Source organism: Propithecus coquereli, unplaced genomic scaffold (genome assembly GCF_000956105.1).
Source record: "Propithecus coquereli isolate 6110/MARCELLA unplaced genomic scaffold, Pcoq_1.0 Scaffold362, whole genome shotgun sequence".
NCBI classification, from domain to species: Eukaryota; Metazoa; Chordata; class Mammalia; order Primates; family Indriidae; genus Propithecus; species Propithecus coquereli.
In genome coordinates this window covers 1,780,103-1,797,988 of record NW_012149308.1, presented here as the reverse complement: position 1 = coordinate 1,797,988, position 17,886 = coordinate 1,780,103, and the positions used below count along the sequence as shown (strand labels likewise).

General features: G+C 43.2%; 1 protein-coding gene across 2 annotated transcripts in view; it reads left to right on the top strand.

Annotated features, from left to right (window-relative positions):
- SH3KBP1 (SH3-domain kinase binding protein 1) overlaps positions 1 to 17,886 on the top strand; it is a 330,680-nt gene that overhangs the window by 62,587 nt on the left and 250,207 nt on the right. The window contains exon 1 of one of the 2 annotated variants that reach the window (XM_012651704.1): positions 9,955 to 10,124. The exons of the other annotated variant lie outside the window; for it this stretch is intronic. Within the exon in view, the coding sequence (XP_012507158.1) occupies positions 10,074 to 10,124 (51 nt within the window). The 5' untranslated portion in view covers positions 9,955 to 10,073. Of the gene's footprint in view, positions 1 to 9,954; positions 10,125 to 17,886 lie in introns of those variants that run through there. 2 annotated transcript variants of the gene reach the window in all.

Sequence of the window (17,886 nt, the reverse complement as noted above, 5' to 3'; positions counted from 1 at the left end):
GAACCTATTCTTAGCAAGGTTGGGCATATTTGGACGGTGTTTCATCGTCTGCAGTGACACCAGCTGCTGAAGGCTTCAGTGAGATGGGGTTTGCTTGCTGACCCGATATGATTTGTAGTAAAGAGACAACATCCAAAATCAATAGGTTGACAGATCATGGGCAGAAGATACATTACAGCTGTTTAAAACCATAAACATTATCAAGTTATAACTGCTAAGCCTATAGTCACACTGTAATATTGGGATCTTCATGGGCACAAACAGGAAAGGAATCAGGTTTGTTGCTGTCACTCTGTAATTGCAGTTTAACAGCCTGACTTACATTCACCATTCAATCTTTTTTTTTCCTTTTTTCTTCCACAATTCAGTCTTTCACTGTTTCTCCCAGCTGCAAAATCAGGAGTGTGTGCACAATTTTTTTCTCCCCTAATCTTGAAACTGGAATAATTGCCAACCTGCCTATTAAAAATAAAAAATACATCTGCCCTATGAAAATAGTTTCAGCTATTCTGTGTTAAATGAGTGATTTTTGACATTAGGTGCTAGTGGCACATGATATGAACTATGAAACACTTTTGAATTTGGAGCACATCAGGTTCGTGTGGTTTCAGATTTTGAGAAATCACTTCTTTGTGCTTATTGATATTTTTCCAGGGACTGCTCTGTTATTTAGTTTAAAATGTCACATGACAGCTGATCTCTTTGGTGCATATAATCCATACAATTATAGTGTGAGCTTCTGCTGTCAGTGGTGGTTCAAAATCTATATACCTAACTCCTTTTTTAGCCTCTGATATTTTTTTTATCCAATTTAACCCATCCTTTTATTTTAAAACTGGAATTTGAATGGGTTCCATTAACAGATATTTTAAGGTGACAATCAAGTCTAGGGTGCTGCCAACTTTAAGCTAAACACAATCTCCAGCCCTTGAGCTGGATATGAAATCTAATTTTGGGCGGGTTGCAATGCAGAGATGTAGCTGATTTGTAAACAGCCCTTGTGATAACATAGCACAGCTGACAAGCGATGGTTCTCGGGCAGGATGAAGTGTGTCATCTAGCTGTCTGAATGGTCACCCTGATTGCAGTTCCACTTGAGGTGCATCTCACAGAGCCACACACGATAATTAAAGCCACAGATCCATCATTGGTAGATTGAGCCCATTTTAGTCTCATTACAGACAAACTTAGGCCTGTCTTCATTCATTATAATCAAAGCCAAATGAAGATTCACTTTGCTGTAAACTATATCTTTTTTCTCTTTTAATTAGAACATACAAGTTAATATTAAAGCATAAAAATAATTAAAAGTCACTCTCCTTGCTAACGAAGATGTGAGCAAATGTGGCAGGCATTTGCCCTTCCAGGACTGAGCCTGGTGATCCATCTCTATGTCTGTCCTGATGGTAGGGACTGGCAGGTGATTCATGTTGACCCATGGCTTCCCAGAGTGGCCAGATTGGTCTTACAGACATAGAAGGGACATGTTAAATATTCATCTGGTTTAATTGAATTTAATATACAATCCTTAAGATTAATCTGAAGTTTTGGAGTTATTAAATGGTTCACTTTTTTAGTAGCATATAATTTATTTGCTATTACCTGATAGTGAATTATTTAAGTAAGAAGGGAAAGTTCTTTCCATGAAGTGGATCTTACCAAGTTGCTGCTGCTTTCATTCGCAGATGATTACCAATTATATTAAATTAGGAACGTGGGTTAGAGGAGGAGTGGCAATCCAAAGGTTTAAGACATTTGGTTACTAGGTGTTGCATAATGTATTGCAATCTGGGATCCGACACTTGCTGGCTGACCTATGGTCTGCAGACATATGCATTAGTAACTTTCAACTTCCATGAATATTAATAATAATAGATATCAATTTAAAGAATAGTGAATCAATTAACATGTAATATTTTCATATACTTTGATTTGTAAACATGTGCATTTTTAAATAAATTTGTTCTCTTTGAGGACATTAATTTTTCTATTTCAGTTTCTTCTTTCCCTTTTCTGATACTGAAATTTAATGGTGTATTGGGGTGATTTATATTTTTTCAGAACAGTTTGTGAAATGTTGCCAAAAATCCTGGTTGTTTTTTTAAAATTCAGGTGATCTCTGTAAATTTTTGAACAAGAATCAAGTGCTATACACATATTTCAGTCTATTTATATTATAGTACTGTTTTCTACCATGGCCACCTACACCTTGATTTTATAATTTCAAATGTTACTGAACTATTAAAATATAGAAGAGCATGAGAATATAACCAACATCTAGCCACCCACCACCTAGTTTTATCAAATGTTACCATTTTGTCATACTTCTGATCCTTTAAAAATAAATAAGTAGACTTCTGGTTTCAGCTCAGACATATAGAGAGCTGCAAAGATGTCCCTCCCATGCTTCCAAGAAAAAATCTGGACAGACTGGAAATTAACAGAGAACTGAGTGCGCAGAGCAAATGGCCATTTCAAAATCTGGAGAGAGAAAGTGAGAGAGTGAGAGGTGATTTCTGAGACACAGGACAGGACCTGAGCATTTGCTTACAGGAGCAGAAGCCACCAGATGACATAGCAGTAGGTAGGAAGACCAAGCTAGAAAATTTGACAAATTGCTAGAGGCCGAGTGTGGGCTAGCTTGAGAGTGTGAAGCGCCTGGGGGCAGCAGTAGGCAGGGAGGGGTCCTACCCCTTTGCAGGCTTTTTCCTCCAGGAACCAGCTTGTCTCTCATGGGGAGGATTGAAGAAAATTTAGAGAAAACTCATGGTGCTGGCTCAGGAACCACTGAGAAATCTACTTGGACCTTTCTTCCTTAAGGAGCAAAAGGTTTAATCTGCAGGGAAAGTACATGATCTGAGGGCACTGGTGAAATACCATTGCACCTAGGGGAGGGAACTCTGTACAGCCCCGGCCCACACCCCTGCCACCCAATCTCGCCTAAAGTAAAATGTCTTAATCTGCAAGAAGGGCCTCAAGCAGAAGGTAGACTGAGAACACTAGTGATACCTGCTGCAGCTGGGGGAATGGGGTTGGGGAAGCTCTATCCCTGGAGACGGGGCGGAAACACTTGTGAAGGCTACACCCTCAAGACACAGGCCCACTGTGTACTCTCCAGACTGAGGCTTGGAATATTGGAGAACTTTCCTTCTCCCTTCCTCCCCCCACCAGCATGCTAACAAGCCTCCAGGAATAATAACAGTGGATTACAGCAGGGAGAGCTGTAAGAGGCAGGCTCGCTCTGGGGAGCAGCATAAAGGGAAGCCCCAAAGCTAAGAGAAGTGACAAAAAAATAGTCATAGAGGAATTTGAAGTTTCTGATGTCCGTAGGAACAAAAAACCTCAACGCAGCCCAACTCCTGACCAGATTAATATAAATTCCACACAAAGGGCTTATTTACCTAAGTGTCTACTACCCTACACAAAATGCCTGGCTTTCAACCAAAAATTACAAGGCATGCCAAAAGGCAAGTAAAAGCAGTCTGAAGAGACAAAGCAATTGCTAGAGCCAGATGTGGATATGATATAGCTGTTGGAAGTATCAAACCATACACACATATTACCTAGCTCTGTCTACTGAGTGCCCTTTATGTGCCAGATGCCATTTTAGGTGCCACTTTTGAATGAGCTTAACAAGATCTGAGCTCTTAGAGAGCTTACATTCTAACAGAGGACAGAGAGTTTAACACAGACAAGCCGAAAGATAATTACAGATAGTGAAACATGCAACGAAGAAATACAGGAGGGGGAAAGGCTAGAGCGACTGGTGGGGTGTGTGGGCTGTTTCAGCTGGAGTCGCCAGGGAAAACCTCTGAGGGGAGGTGATGTTGCAGCTCAGGCACAAATGATAAGGAGGCTCCTGCCATTACTAAGAGCCACCCAAGCAGAGAGTGAGTGCAAAGGCCCTGAGGCGTGACCAAGGTTGGATCCCCTCAGTGTAATATTAGTGCTTTGGAAGATAAAAGTGCTCTGGGCATGTTGCTGGTGAGAGCAAACTTTGTGGCTGTCACTGTCATGGCTAACCTAGGGATCAAGTGGCGGGTGGTTTTTCTCCTGCTTACATAATTCTCTTCCTTTAAACACATGTAGGAATTACTCCTGTCTCCCTCCATTTTGGGGAGCAAGGCAAATCTATTATTCCTTCTTTGTAACCACTTCGGGACCTGGCACAGGGTGAAAGGAACCTGAATTTGCAATTCTGAGTAGATACTTCATCATTTATCCAGTAAAACTGTATTTCTCTTCTTCGTAATTGTAAAGAATGTACATCAACTCAGCTACTGCTTACCCCACCCCACCCCACCCCAGGTGGCCATTATTACTATATCACAGGTGGAAAAACTGAAGCCCAGAGAGGTTACCTGACTTGATGGAGACTGCAGGTCTATTAAGGGTCAGCCCTGGTATTTGAACTCCTGCAGCCTGACTTCCCATGATTATACTGTAAGAACTAATGGAAGGATGGGTATTCTTAAAAGCAGAGCCTCTGAGGAAAAAAGAAAAACAAATGAAAAGAAAGCTGAAAGCTGAACATAGTTGTTGAATTCTTGTGGTTTATGTTAAAGCATTGGCTGTGAAACTGTCTAAGGAAATGGATTTAATAAATACACGTTGAACAATCTATCACTTGGTCATTTGTCATGAGTGCTTAAAAATAGATGAAAAATGGGTAGTTTAAATAATTGCAACATCCCAATTTCCTCTGCTGTCTTACTACTCTGAATGGTACCATATAGTATTAATACTGTGAAGGCAGTGTTGTCTGACACTTCCCTACCCAGAACATTCTAGAAATTAGTTTTTGTGATCTTAATAAGTAATTGGTACCAATCTACTGTTTCATAGACTGCATTTTTCACCTGCTCAAATGCTTTTCACACTTTTTCTATAGTAATGCTTATTCTTTGAGAAAAAATGAGGCATAATATAAATAAAGCATAGTAAGTATACAAGTGGAGAAGCAGGCTGTTACATTGGCTGAAGAGGATGATTATATCCGTTTTTTTCTCTTTTTTTCCACCATGAGGGGAAGAAAACACTTTCTCACAAGCACCTTTCTTGACATACCAAAAGGTTACTGGTATTTGCTAATGATATTTTCATTGAGGGAAATACAATGCGGATGGAGTGTTCTCCAACCACTAGTAATAACTGAGCAGCCACTGTGTGCATAGTTCTTTTATCTGTACCATTCATGGGGACTACATGCTATGAGAAAAACTGACAACTTTTATATAGCACTTCCCATGGACCAGAGAAGTTAAGTAACTTGCCCAGGAGAGCACAGATTATAAATGGCAGATCTGGATTTGAGCTTATGGGTGGTTTAACTCGAGTCTGTGCTCTCTCACTCCTACTTGTACTATGGTACAGCATTGTCTGGGTGGCCTTGACTATCCTAAAAACCCTCAAACCAGAAGGTAATTAGTATGAAGGGGTACCCAAATCTGTCAGGTTCTAAGAACCTGCTGGGAATCTTGGCCGAACTCTGTGATAGGATACTGTGAGATTTTTTTTTTTTTAAATATGCAGCCACGTCTCAATTGAAACCACAACTTCCTGTAAATGCCTTATGATGTTATTTGAAGAAGGGAAATAAGCATATGAATTTTTAAAAATTTTCTTCAAGTATATTGATTTTTAAGAATGGATGCAATTAGTAGTTCTCATTAGTTCCAAGAATTATTTATCCTGGCATGCTTTGGTTCCATAGAAAGCCCTTTAATGCTAAAAGATTTTGCAGGTTCTGCTGCAATCTAGGAGTTGAACGTGACTGGTAGCCTTAAACATGCTCACTAATGCAAGTGTTGATGCTGCCAGCATAGATGGAAAAATGTATTGCTTTAATTTAAAAAACAGGCTGTGTCTAGTTTTTGACTCCTTTTACATTTAACCTGACTAGTCCTATTTTCTAGGAGAATGGTGAGAGAGAGAGAGAGAGAGAGAGCAGGATTTCACCCTGTTGATCAGTAAGATCCCAGAAAAAAATGTGGAATGTGAATTTTGATTGTGCCCTCCTACCTGTGAAGGACAAACAAACAAAAACCCTAGAAGATTCTGAAGCCAGAAGATGGTATAGCCCAGGCTTCCCCAGCTCTAATGTGCCTACCTCCTGAGGATCTCCTTAAAAGGCAGATTCTGGTGTGGGGGAAGTCTGGGCTGGGGGTGGGTTGTGGGGGAAGTTGAGATTCTGCAGTTCTAAGAAACTTCCAGGGGATGCCACTTTTAGTAGCAAGGATTTCTGACCCTTTAGGCCCAGCCCCCTATCTTATAGCTGCGTGGATCACCGAAATCACCTAGGGGAGTTTAAACAACACAGTTTCTCAGGGCTACACCAGACTGATTGAATTAGAGTCTCTGGGGGTGAGGCCAGCAGGTATTTGAAAAAAAATAAAAAGCTACTGAAATGATTTGATAATAAATGTGCCAGCTTTGTTTACTGGGCGTGGGGGAGTAACGACAGCTTTGAAAACTTCACTGTTGGAATCAGACTGAGATGTTTAAAGACAAGCTTTGTGACACCCCAAGAGCTTCCTCTCTGACCTAAACTCCACGAGAAGTCTTCACAGCCACCCCCGCTTGGAAGGGAATTGACCAATTCTTTATGATTGCATCCAGACAGGCTTAAATCAGAGAGCGTGGAGAAAAAAGAGTACTTAATGGTTAGCTTGCTGACCTGCCTAGCATTAGATAATGTCTGTGAAGGCTTGCGGAGTGTGTCCAGGGAAACCAGGGCCCAAATGTGGAAAAGAGAAGTCATGATTATGAGGCACGAGTTGAAATTACCAACGTGAATACTCAAAGTGTTATTTCAGCTCTTTCCTATGCTCCTGGGTTTGGGGTTTCTTCTCTGGTAGTGCGGGGAGAGCCAGGACAAGCTAGAAAGGAGGGCTTGGTGACATCTTTGTTGTGATGAAGCACAGATTCCATGGTGGGGTTTTGTGGGTTGCTTCTTTCACAATACGATATTTTTCTTTTTTGATATTGGACTCCCCAGCAAATGTCTTTTTCATATTTCGTAATCTTCCTATTTAACCTTTTCCCCTGAGGTCAAGGAGGAAGATAAGACACCAGGTGGAGACTGATCTTCCCAGCGTTTGCCTCTCCTCAAGTTCTTGTGTTTTGAACTTGCAGTCCTTCTTCAGAACCAAGTGTTTCCCAGTGTAGCATTTGTGACTTTTCTTACCCCAGCTCCTTACCTTGTCTAAGCATTAAAAAAAAAAGGGAAACTCCACAACCAGAAAAAGAAAAAAAAAAAGTTGGACGTTCCCTGTCCTTTTCTGAAGCTTATATAATGGGAGACGCCATGCATTGTCACGGTGACCTTCAGCAGGGAGGGTTCGAGCAGAGAAACAGAAGCACTAAGCATGGTCCAAGTAAGGGGTTTCTTGCACGACGTGGGCACTGCTGGAGCAGACTGTGCAGGCTGCCACCTGTGTCCTGTGCTGAGCCTGAAGTCGCTGTAGGAAAGCAGGTGTGGATGAGAACGAGGACACCTGGAACCTGCCTCTGACTCTCACACCTCCAACCTTGATGACACAAGTGCCCTGAAGGAGAAATTGTTGTCTTTCCTGAAAGAGAAAGATCAGCCCAGTCCAGTGGACATCTGTTGAGTGTCTACTATGTCCCCAGTGCCATTCTGGGCCCCGGGAGAGAAGGTGAGAGGAGAGACCGACCCAGAAATATGCTTTTCCTACCTATTGCGCTGTGTGCCCAGTACGCTAAGGGTACACAAAGGGAGGGGGCACCTAGGAGTCTGGGGCAGGATAGGAAGGAACTCCATCGGGTGAAGAGGATGGGCTGTAGCGAGCGAGGAAGAGCAGAGGCCTGGAGGAGAGAAACACTTTGAGTATCTGGAAATAAGCCTCGCCAGGGAGTAGAATGGGAAGTGGGGGAAAGTGAGGCCAGGAGATGAGAGGGATCTTGTGTGCCCGCGTAAGGAACTTGGACTCTAGGGGCAATCGGGGACCACTGGAGGCAGGATTTCAAGCAGGGACATCCCACCCTCAGATGTGGATGGAGGAAAAGTTCCTTCAACCTGCTCCCAGGCAGCTTTTTAAAAACAGCCTATCGAGATCTAATTTGCATACCCTGAAACTCACCTCTTCGAAGTGTCCCATTCAATGGTTTTTAATGTATTTACAGAGTTGAGTGACCGTCACCACAGTCCAATTCTCGTGCCCCTTTGCAGTCCCTCCTCATTTCTATGTCTAGCCCTAGGCAACCACTCAGCTTTGTAATTTCTCCTTTCCCTTTAACATGAAGGGGAATGTTTTCTGTGAGTGTATCATTTACTTTAAGTAGTCTCTTGGCCACCCTGCTGCTGCTTAGCCCGTCCCTGTCAGCATGCTTTAGATTGCACGGAACAGAAACCTGCCTGGGACTGTCTTAAACACAGATGTTTGTTGTCTCACATAATTGGGAGACCAGAGGTACGATGGACCCCAGGGACAGTGTGATCAGCTGCTCAACGTGACATCAGAAACCCATGTTCTCATTGTCTGTCCTCCACAGTGTCCTTCTGGCAGTAGCTTCACCCAAGGGCTGGCTTCCCTATGGTCAGCAGATGGTTGTAGGATGGCATCCATTGGCATGGGAGGCCCTTTGCTTCCCTGTTCGCAGCCTGTATGTAGAAGTCCTTTCCTGCAGTCTGATTGGGTGAGCTTAGTACCTATTACCTGCCTGAACCAGTGATTGGCTTAGAATTAATTAGAATGCCCCTCTGGGGCTGGGCATGGGCTCCATGGGGAATGGCTGGGCACCTGTGACCAATTTTAGGCTCTGCTAGGGAAGGAGGAAGGGAGTGAGCTGTGCTGGGTGACAACCAATAGTGCTCACTGAGGGTTACTGACCGACCATATTGGATTGTTTGGCCCTCGTTTCCTTTCATTTGGGGGCCTTTTTAAATGTTAAACACAGGCAAGTGATCCTCTGACTTTGAACTTGTTATTTACTGGCAGATTGACCCTCTGGATCCCAGTTCATCCTGGCTGGGGGATAGTGGATGTGATCAGTGATCTCAATAAGCTTGGGAGCTTTTTTGAAGCTGACCTTAGCTTTATGTTTCAAAGTATCATCAGTTAAGATCTCACTAATTCAGTAGTTTCTTATAATTTGGTTAAGGATTGCACTGAAATTTAACTTTGGACAGTTTTGTAGCGTGGGCAGCATTGGGAATGGTGGTAACATTAACATGTGGGAAATAAATGATTTAAGTAACTGTAGAAAAACCTGTTTGCTTTAGGATAGAAATATTTAAATATAGTAGAAAATCTTATCTAATTAGTAAGTTAGCCCCTTGGAATCTCTCTGTAGGGGGAAAAATCAGATCCTATTCTGAATGTGTCAGTATTTGAGTTATATAAACTTGAAATTAACAAAAATTGACTTTCTTTCAAGTATAATTCACGCTTCACTAAGCCAACTAGACAGTCTGCCAGTTCTTTGGACTTTATTAAATTTTGCTTTATATGTGACAAAAAAAATCAAGGTAGGCCTCTGTTTTGCAAAATAATTTATTTGATTATGAGCTGTATTTTAGAGTCTATTTCGGGGTGAGGTTTGTCCACATGTCAGTAATGAGCGTTTGCTGGTGTAGCTCTTAATGGTGAGAACGGATGTTGAAGAAAGCAAACACCATATGCCCTTTGTTTCCCGTGCATGTCCCCTTCTGGAGGCCTGGGTGGAGTGTTTCAGCTGTCTCAAATAATCTCCATTTTGCTGTTACTGCAGACTCTGCGGTTCTCCAATTCTTTTCTCTCTGATGTTAATTATAACTTCTTCCTAATTAGGTAGCTCTTCTTCCTCTCCGGTTGTAAAGGTTCCTCACTCTCGAGTGCTAGAGATTGGATTAGTTTTGAAAAATGAGTTTCACTTGATTTGTGACAGAAATAAGTGCAAAGAATTTAAAAAACCCCACCAGTGTGAATGCGTAGTGGGAGGGACAGGATGCTTAGAATAATTCTGCTGCCAAGTGAATCAGAGAGACTTGCAGTTCTCGCAGAGTACGGAACTCACTCCTGCCCAGAGTTCAGACACAGTCAGCCAGAAGTCACCATTTCATACTCTACAGAATGGAGCTGTCAGCAGCCAAAGCCCTGAGTTCCGCAGACTTGTCTGAGATTGTAAGTAGGCCATACATCTGTTTCAATTGTTATTATGTCTGCATCTTTTGTAGCCTGTTGCCTGACTACTTTGTAGGCCAGGAGGGAGGCATGATGGGGAATTGGGTCTCGGCTCAGTCCTTCCAAGATGATGACCAACGCCATTTTGCACTTGGACCCAGGTCTCAGTTTTCTTGTTTGTGGCAGAAGAGAATTTCTTTCCTTCAGCTCTCATGTGTGACAGAAGTGGTTTTTTTTTTTTTTTTTTGGCTGAGTCCCTTTTGTGGCGGCATTTATAAAGATTTTAAATAGGCCCATCATCTGATTTGGTGGCTCTTTCCTTCTCTGGCCACTGTTGACAGCCAGATGAGTTTTCTCCAGGGGACACTGCACACAGACAGCCACATTCAGCCAAACCCCCTGGCAGGCAGGTACCCGTCTCAGCAGTGAGGTGTCCCTATCCGGGCTTGGGAGCAGGTAACGTTTCTGAGGCAGCTAGCAGATTTTGGAGGCTGGGATGAAGCCAGGTGAGGAATCTAGCTTTTCTGTGGTGGGGAGAAATAAAGGGGGGGGAGGTAAGGATGAGATGGAAGGGGGGCTAGAAAGTCAGCTTGGGGGCTGTCCTGTTGCTAGATGCCAATCAAGGTAGCCCCACTCAGCTAACCGTGTAGCCTTGGGCCACTAACAAAAATCTCTCCGTCTTTCTTTTCTCATCTGAACATCTCGGATCACAGCGCTTCCCAGGAGTGCTGAGTTGTTGGAAGTAATGCCTGCGAAAGCACCTGGCACTTAGTTGCTCTCCTTACCCCCTCTCCTTGTTTTGTGGCACATTATACCATAACTGCAAGCAGTGTGCTGGGTTCTGTGAGGTGCCACCAGTCTTGCTGTCCTGGCTTGTTTCAGGGCAGCCTTTGTGGCCACCAGGTTCTCTTGGTCGGTGTCATAGGTTTGATCTTGGAGTTAGCAAGTTGGCCTTGCTTGAGTCCATAGCCCCAGGTTGCCCTTTTAGTCATGGCCAGGTGACCCTGCAAGACAAGGTCCTGGGGAGAGGGTGTGAGTGGGTCATGTTTATGCCTGACAGATCCATTTACGTTAAAGATGGTGGAGACTGGAGGCCCAAGTCAGGAGGCTGTGTGTGGGTCCCTGAGCGAGAGTGAGATTTCAGAAAAGCCATTTCTGGCTCAGCTTTGAGTTTCCTGGTTCTGAATGCCTACATTCAGCTGGAGCCGGGGAGAAGAAAGGAAAAGATAAGCCTTGATGAAAACTGCTCAGCAGTTCATCCGATTTCTGATTCAGAAGTACGTGTAGGGCACCGTCATGGTACCTTTCCGTCATGTTTCAGTGAACCTGTTCGTGAGTGTAGGCAGCCACCATGCACACTGATCAATCAGTCCCCAATTGCCTTTCCTGTGTGTGTGTGTGTGAGCCTGCCTTGTTAATTGTACTATGTGCTTTAATTTGCTAACTGTGCGTTAATTGCTAAAGATAGTGTTCCCTTGCCAGGCACAAGCTCTCCCACCCCTGGCCCCTATTGAATTCCTTGTATTTCATCTCATCCATAGGCTAAAGTTGTTTGTCTCTAGCTGGCAAGACACCTCAATAATTGTGTATCAGTGAGCTCTAACATAGTGCTAATTTTTATCATTGATCTTGGAGACATCATATCATCTGGACATTTTGTTTTGTCTCTGATTTAACAGTACCTTTTATGTTAACCAACATCAAAGTAATGTATCACAGTATACCCGTCTTCAGTAGTTCTCAGCTGCTCTTCGTTGAAATCCGCTTTCTTTTCCACGGCCAGCTGGGCCTTGTACAGTCTGGCTTTTGCCTGCCTTTTCAGCCTCATCGGGGTCACCTTCCCATTAGGCCACCACACTGACTGCCCACCCGCCCTGGTCCCGCCGAGTCTTCCTGCCTTTGGGCTCAGGCACTTGTGGTTCTCACCCCAGGACTGCCCTTTCCTTGGGTCCTTGCTTGCCTGGCTCTTTCTCCTCTTTCGGGTGTTACTCCTAGGCCATTTGTCTAAAGGGACTTCCTCCATCTGAGCTTCCTTTCTCCCTTCCCACCACACCACTACATTTCTTTCTTTCATGGTACTTATATCACAGCCTGTAAATATTTTGCTCACTCATTGATTTACTTGGCACTTGCTGTCTCTTCCACTAGAATTTCAGCTCCATGAGGGCAGGGGCCTCGTCTGTCTTATCTCTACCATAGCTCCAGCCCTTAACTCAGTTCTAGATGCATAGTAGATGCTCAACAAATATTTGTTGAACGAATAATTGTTTTGGATAATTAGTATAGTGAACGACTTTTAAGTAGTTTGTGACTGCAAGCTGATAGAGACAGGCCCCTTTTTCTGTGCCAGCTGCCACCCCCACCCCATCTGCCTCCCTCACTGCTCTGGCACTTTGGGAGCACTGTAGACCCCAGGCCAGCCCCTGGCTGGTATCTGGAGTAACCCTTCACTGTTTTAAACATTATTTTTCTTCTCAAAATGAAAACCACCTGTCTTCAAAGTGATTTGCTTAAAACAAATGCTGTATTTCTTTACCAAGGCCTTCTTCCCTTTCTGCTTTTCTCCACATCCTGCCAAGAATAATGGGAAAAACCCGATTATCTTGGAAAGTGGTTTTCCCTCTGGTCAGAATCCAAAGCTGGTTGACTTATCACCAAATATGCTGGGGCAGTAGCTTTTTCCTGCCCCAGTGCTCTCAAATGTTAGCGGTTTGTTCTCCCTGGGGCCTCAATGGGTTTGTGTGATGGGGGCTCCGCCTTGGCACTGCCCTTCTTTGTATATTTCCTTGCAACTTTCTTCCTGCAGGTAAAGAAGCTGGCCCAGGACACCATGTAAATGGCGGCGGGGGTGGGGACAGCCTGGAAGCAGCGCTCTGTGGTAGACTGTTTGCCAGCTCGCTGATACCTTACACCGATTCCGGGCAGTAGATAGTATTACCCCATTTTAGAGGTGGCAAAATGGAGGGTCACTGAGGTTAGGTAACTTGTTCCTGAGCACATAGGTTGTAACCAGCCAGGATCAGAACCCAGGCCTGCCTGGCTCCCACATCCGCCTATTACTGATTGGTGTGCTCTGTGTCTCTCAGGGTTTTTTTGACCAAGTTCTACAGTTAAAATCTGGCAACCCTGTATAACTGAAGCGTTTCCTGACACCATAGTTGCCTTCGCTGTGTGCGATGCCCTCTTGTATTCTCCATTCCGGTTAACATAGGCCGATCAGGACTTTCTAAATTGCTTATGTGGCCCCCTGATTGGTGGCAGCCCAGCTTGAAAACAGTTTGAGAAACAGTAATGTAGGTGCTGTGTCAACTGTGCTTACTTTAAGTAGAGGTTTACACGGTGTAAGCTACTTTAAAAAGTTTTTATGGCAGCGTAACATACAGACATAAAACGCAGATGACGGCACAGCTGTTGAATTTTTACAAACCGAGCACGTCTGTGTAACCAGCACCAGATCAAAACACACGCCATTGATTTAAGCTGCTTTGAATCAAGACAGAGACATGGGGTACAACAGAAACCGAGAGCGCCTCAGTTTGTTCTGAATTATGCACACGCAGCTTACTCGGTAGACGCTCTCTTTCTGGAGGTCGGGATTTTGTGTTTCCAGCGATGGAGCCTGGCTGGTGTTTGAGATCTGACAACCGCTGAAGGATTGGAATGTGGCCTCCCTAACGGCCATAAAAATTGGCACAAAAGGAGGGCTGACTGAGGATGTGCCTGGTGAAATGTGAGCAAGGAGGAGCAGGAAAGGGCAAGGCCCCGCAGTCGAGGATGGAAACGTTCGGGTGCGAGAATTTGTGGTCACAGTTATCCAGACCAATTTTACTGAAATTGGGGGGGAGGGAGGACAAAAAAGAAAGAGGGAAAGGAATTTGTGATTAGAGTTCCAAGCCCCTAGAGCTGAAAGGACATCTATGTAAAATAAGGAATATCCACCTCTCAAGTTGAGTATTAACTTTTAGAGAAAATCGTTTTAGCATACTGAACTAAAATGCTTATTTCTTGGCAAAAGATATAGACGCATCTCAGTGCAAAAACAAGCTAGAGTAACTTTGCTTTCATAATGTATGGGTTCTGTAAGGCTGTCTTGGTGGACACACTGTACATAATTCATTGTAATGGAGGTGTACATAGGAATGAAAGGGAGCTAATACCGCAACGTGCTTTTAAACATCGAGTGCTAAGTTACCAAGGGCGTTCATTAATAAAACTTTATGAGGCCCGTTTACAGCTAAGTTTCAGTCAAAGTGAAATAGCTTTCCTGGATCAGGGACTTTGGGATAATAATAAATCCTTTTGTCTTTGTTGATTAGATAAGCTCTTATTCATTGTTCATTTTTGTAAAGCAGACTTCTGACTGTCACAGATTTGGTATGAGTTTCCTGGCTGTCCTTGACCCGTAATACTGACTTGTGGGTTTGTGTTTAATTCTGTGTGTGTCGTGACTGTGTACGTGTAAGAAAAGTCTTGGGAATTAAACAAAAACTCTGTAGAACAAGAGGAGGAACTGCGCTGTGGCGGGGAGTTGGGTATATCTGACTTCCTTGGTGCCCAGAGTCATGCCTTGGCACTGAGGACTTGCTGAATGAATGGAAGGAGAAAGGACAAAAATCATAGCTAGCATTTAATGAGCGTGTACTGTGCACTTTGCCTCTTTTATCTGATTTAGTCGTCACGACAAGCCTGTGAGGTGGGCACTGTTATTATCCTTTTCTTTAGAGTGACCTTACGTCCTCCGTTTGCCTGGGGACCCTTCTGGTATATTCCTGTTGTCCTACCGTTAACATTGACAACACCCTCTTTTATTCTCAAATATCTTGGTTCAGATGATAAATTATTTCACTCCGAAATGTTCTGGTTTGGATAGACAGATGGGGAAACTGAGGCACAGAGAAGCCATGTCACTTTCCACGGTCACTCAGCTAGTAAGAGGTAGAGCTGGGATTCTTTCCTAGGAGTCTGATTCCTAGGTCTTGTCATTTGATCACTAAGTTCTGCTGCCTCACAAGTTAGGCCAAGGAAGACATAGTATTAAAAGAGCACTCTTTGTTTTCCAGTCTCAGTACTCAGTCAAAATCACTGCTGGGTTAGCATTCGTAGTAGGTAACCTGTGATTCAGGGCAGTGGGAATGTGCTGGGCAAAGGACTTGTTGAAAGCATGTGTTTCCATTGGTAAACCTGGACAATTAGTATCCTAGAATGATAATGCCGTTCACATAAGCATGGTGCTTTATAGTTTACAAAACCTTTTCTCCTAGATTTTGGCGTTGAAACTTCTTGTGCACCCTGGGAGGTTGGTGGTGGGATTCCCTACTTACGGAGGAGGATGGCGGATCAGCTGGGTGAGGCAGGCAGCTGCCTGAGGCTTTACAGCTAGAAAAGGGGCAGACCCAGGATTGCACTCAGCTGTTCTGCCTCCGTGATCGGTGCATTTCCACCCTACTAGAGGTGCCTCTTCGCCAGATGTTCTTATGTAGCCATTTGAGGTGCTGTTTATGGAGGATTAGGGAGTCACCTGAAGTTAGTTACTCTAACACAGGGTTTTTCAGCCTGGGTGTTGTTGACATTTTGGGCCAGTAAAGTCTGTTGTAGGGGACTTTCCTGTGCATTGTAAGATGTTTAGCAGAATCCTTGGTCTCTACCTACCAGATACCAGTAGCACATCCCCCCATCCCCAAGTTGTGACAATGAAGAAAAGTATCTCCAGACATTATCAAATGCCTCCTGGGGGGCACAGTTGCCCCTGGTTAGGGACCAGTGGCCTAACATGATAGCCACACTTAAAAAAGGGAAAGACAACCTTGAAAATGTTCGGCCTGTCATCTTCCCCTCTCTCTAGTTTCTAAAGCATCAGAAAAACCACTGAAAGACCAGAAAAGGGGCAAAAGAGAGAGCAAGCAACATGTTTCATGTTGAATTACTTTCCATGGAAGAGCATTGTGTCTGCCAAGGAAGGATAAAATAGCCAGCATTTTTTAAGTTAAAAATCACAATTAAAAATGTTTTTATAGAAAAGTTAGAATAGTGATCAGCCAAAATATACACACACAAAATCTCCTGTAATCCTACTGCCCAAAGATAACCATGGTTCACATTTTACTGTATCTCCTAACCTTTCCAACATGTACATACAAATATATATATATTTTTTTCCCAAATATGGCAATGCCAAAAATTCTGTTATAGTCAGCTTTTTTAAAGCTTAAATGTGCAATGAATATCTTTCCGTATTTCATATGTGATAAAGTGCCTTTTCCATACCTTAGGCAACATCCAGAGAACTTCTGTGTTTAAGAATGACAAGCCCTGGATGACATTGTACAACAATGTGAATGTACTTAATGCCACTCAATTGTACACAAAACATAGTTAAAATGGCCAGGCGCAGTGGTATATGGTTATAGTCCCAGCTACTCACGTGTAGCTCTTCATACGATAACGAGCTACAAAGTTGTGTTTTTTTGTTTGTTTGTTTTTGTTTTTTAAAGAGATGTGGTCTCACTGTGTTGCCCAGGCTATAGTGCAGTGGCTATTCATAGGCGCGGTTCCACTACTGATCAGCACAGGAGTTTTGACCTGCTCCGTTTCTGACCTGGGCCAGTTCACCCCTCCAGAGGCAACCTGGTGGTCCCTGCTCCCAGGAGGTCACCATACTGATGCTGAACTGAGTATGGACACCCGATAACATAGCACACTACAGCCCAGAACTCCTGGGTCCCAGTGATCCTCCTGCCTCAGCCTCCTGAGTAGCTGGGACTACAGGCATAGGCCACTGTGCCCAGCTATAAAGTTTTAAATGGCTGCATAGTATTTCATCATATGGCTACCATATAATTTATTCATTCAGTCTCCTGTTGTGTACGTTGAGTTTGTTTCTAATTCTGTTTTTTGCTACGACTTGCAAAACTATGAATGAATATCCATGTGCGTACCTAAGTCCTTCACAGCTTCCTTTTTTCCTTGTAGAAATTATAATCACTATGATTTTTAGCCTCTGTTGAGCAAGATATCTAATTCATAATGTTCTGGATTATATTTTGATTTTATTACATACCTTTGCCCCTTAAAATTATGCAAAATGCATTGATAAAAATTTTATTATGTGCTAGGCCTGCAGAATGGGGTGTGGAAACTTCTTTGGTTTTCTGATTAAATGATGACTAATAAGAAACCATTTAGGTTTCATGCCTTATTCATAAAGCCCACTCTTAACTGTATTGGCCTACTTCCTGAGTAGGAATCAGCCTGGCAAAGATTGTCTAACTGTCCTTTAAGATTCTGTTCACTGCCGAGAGAAATTTAAGGCTATATTCTCACAAATTCTCATTGCGCATGGATTCTTCTTGTACATGTTTTAAATTATAAAATTATAAACTCAAGGAAAAAGCATTCAAATGATAGAGAAGAGCTTAAAGTTCCCTACTTTAGTCTCCTCTTGTTTTTTTCATTCTGTGGAATTTTAATATGCATATACAGATATTAAAATACAAAAAAATGTAAAACCCACAAACTGGGCAACAATATGAAAGGCGTGTGTCAAGTAGCTTTTTCCACTTAATGCATCTGTCTGTATCAGCACCTTTTTCTGTTTAATTGGTCACTTACTTGCGGTTATCTTAAGCTTTTTCTCCTGCAACAAATCACCCTCTTTTAATCAGTCTATCCATAGGATAAATATTTAGCAGCGAAGTTGTTGGGTGAAGAGTTTATGTCCTTACAGTTTTGAGGTGTGTATTTACTGGTTTTCCTCCTGGGATTG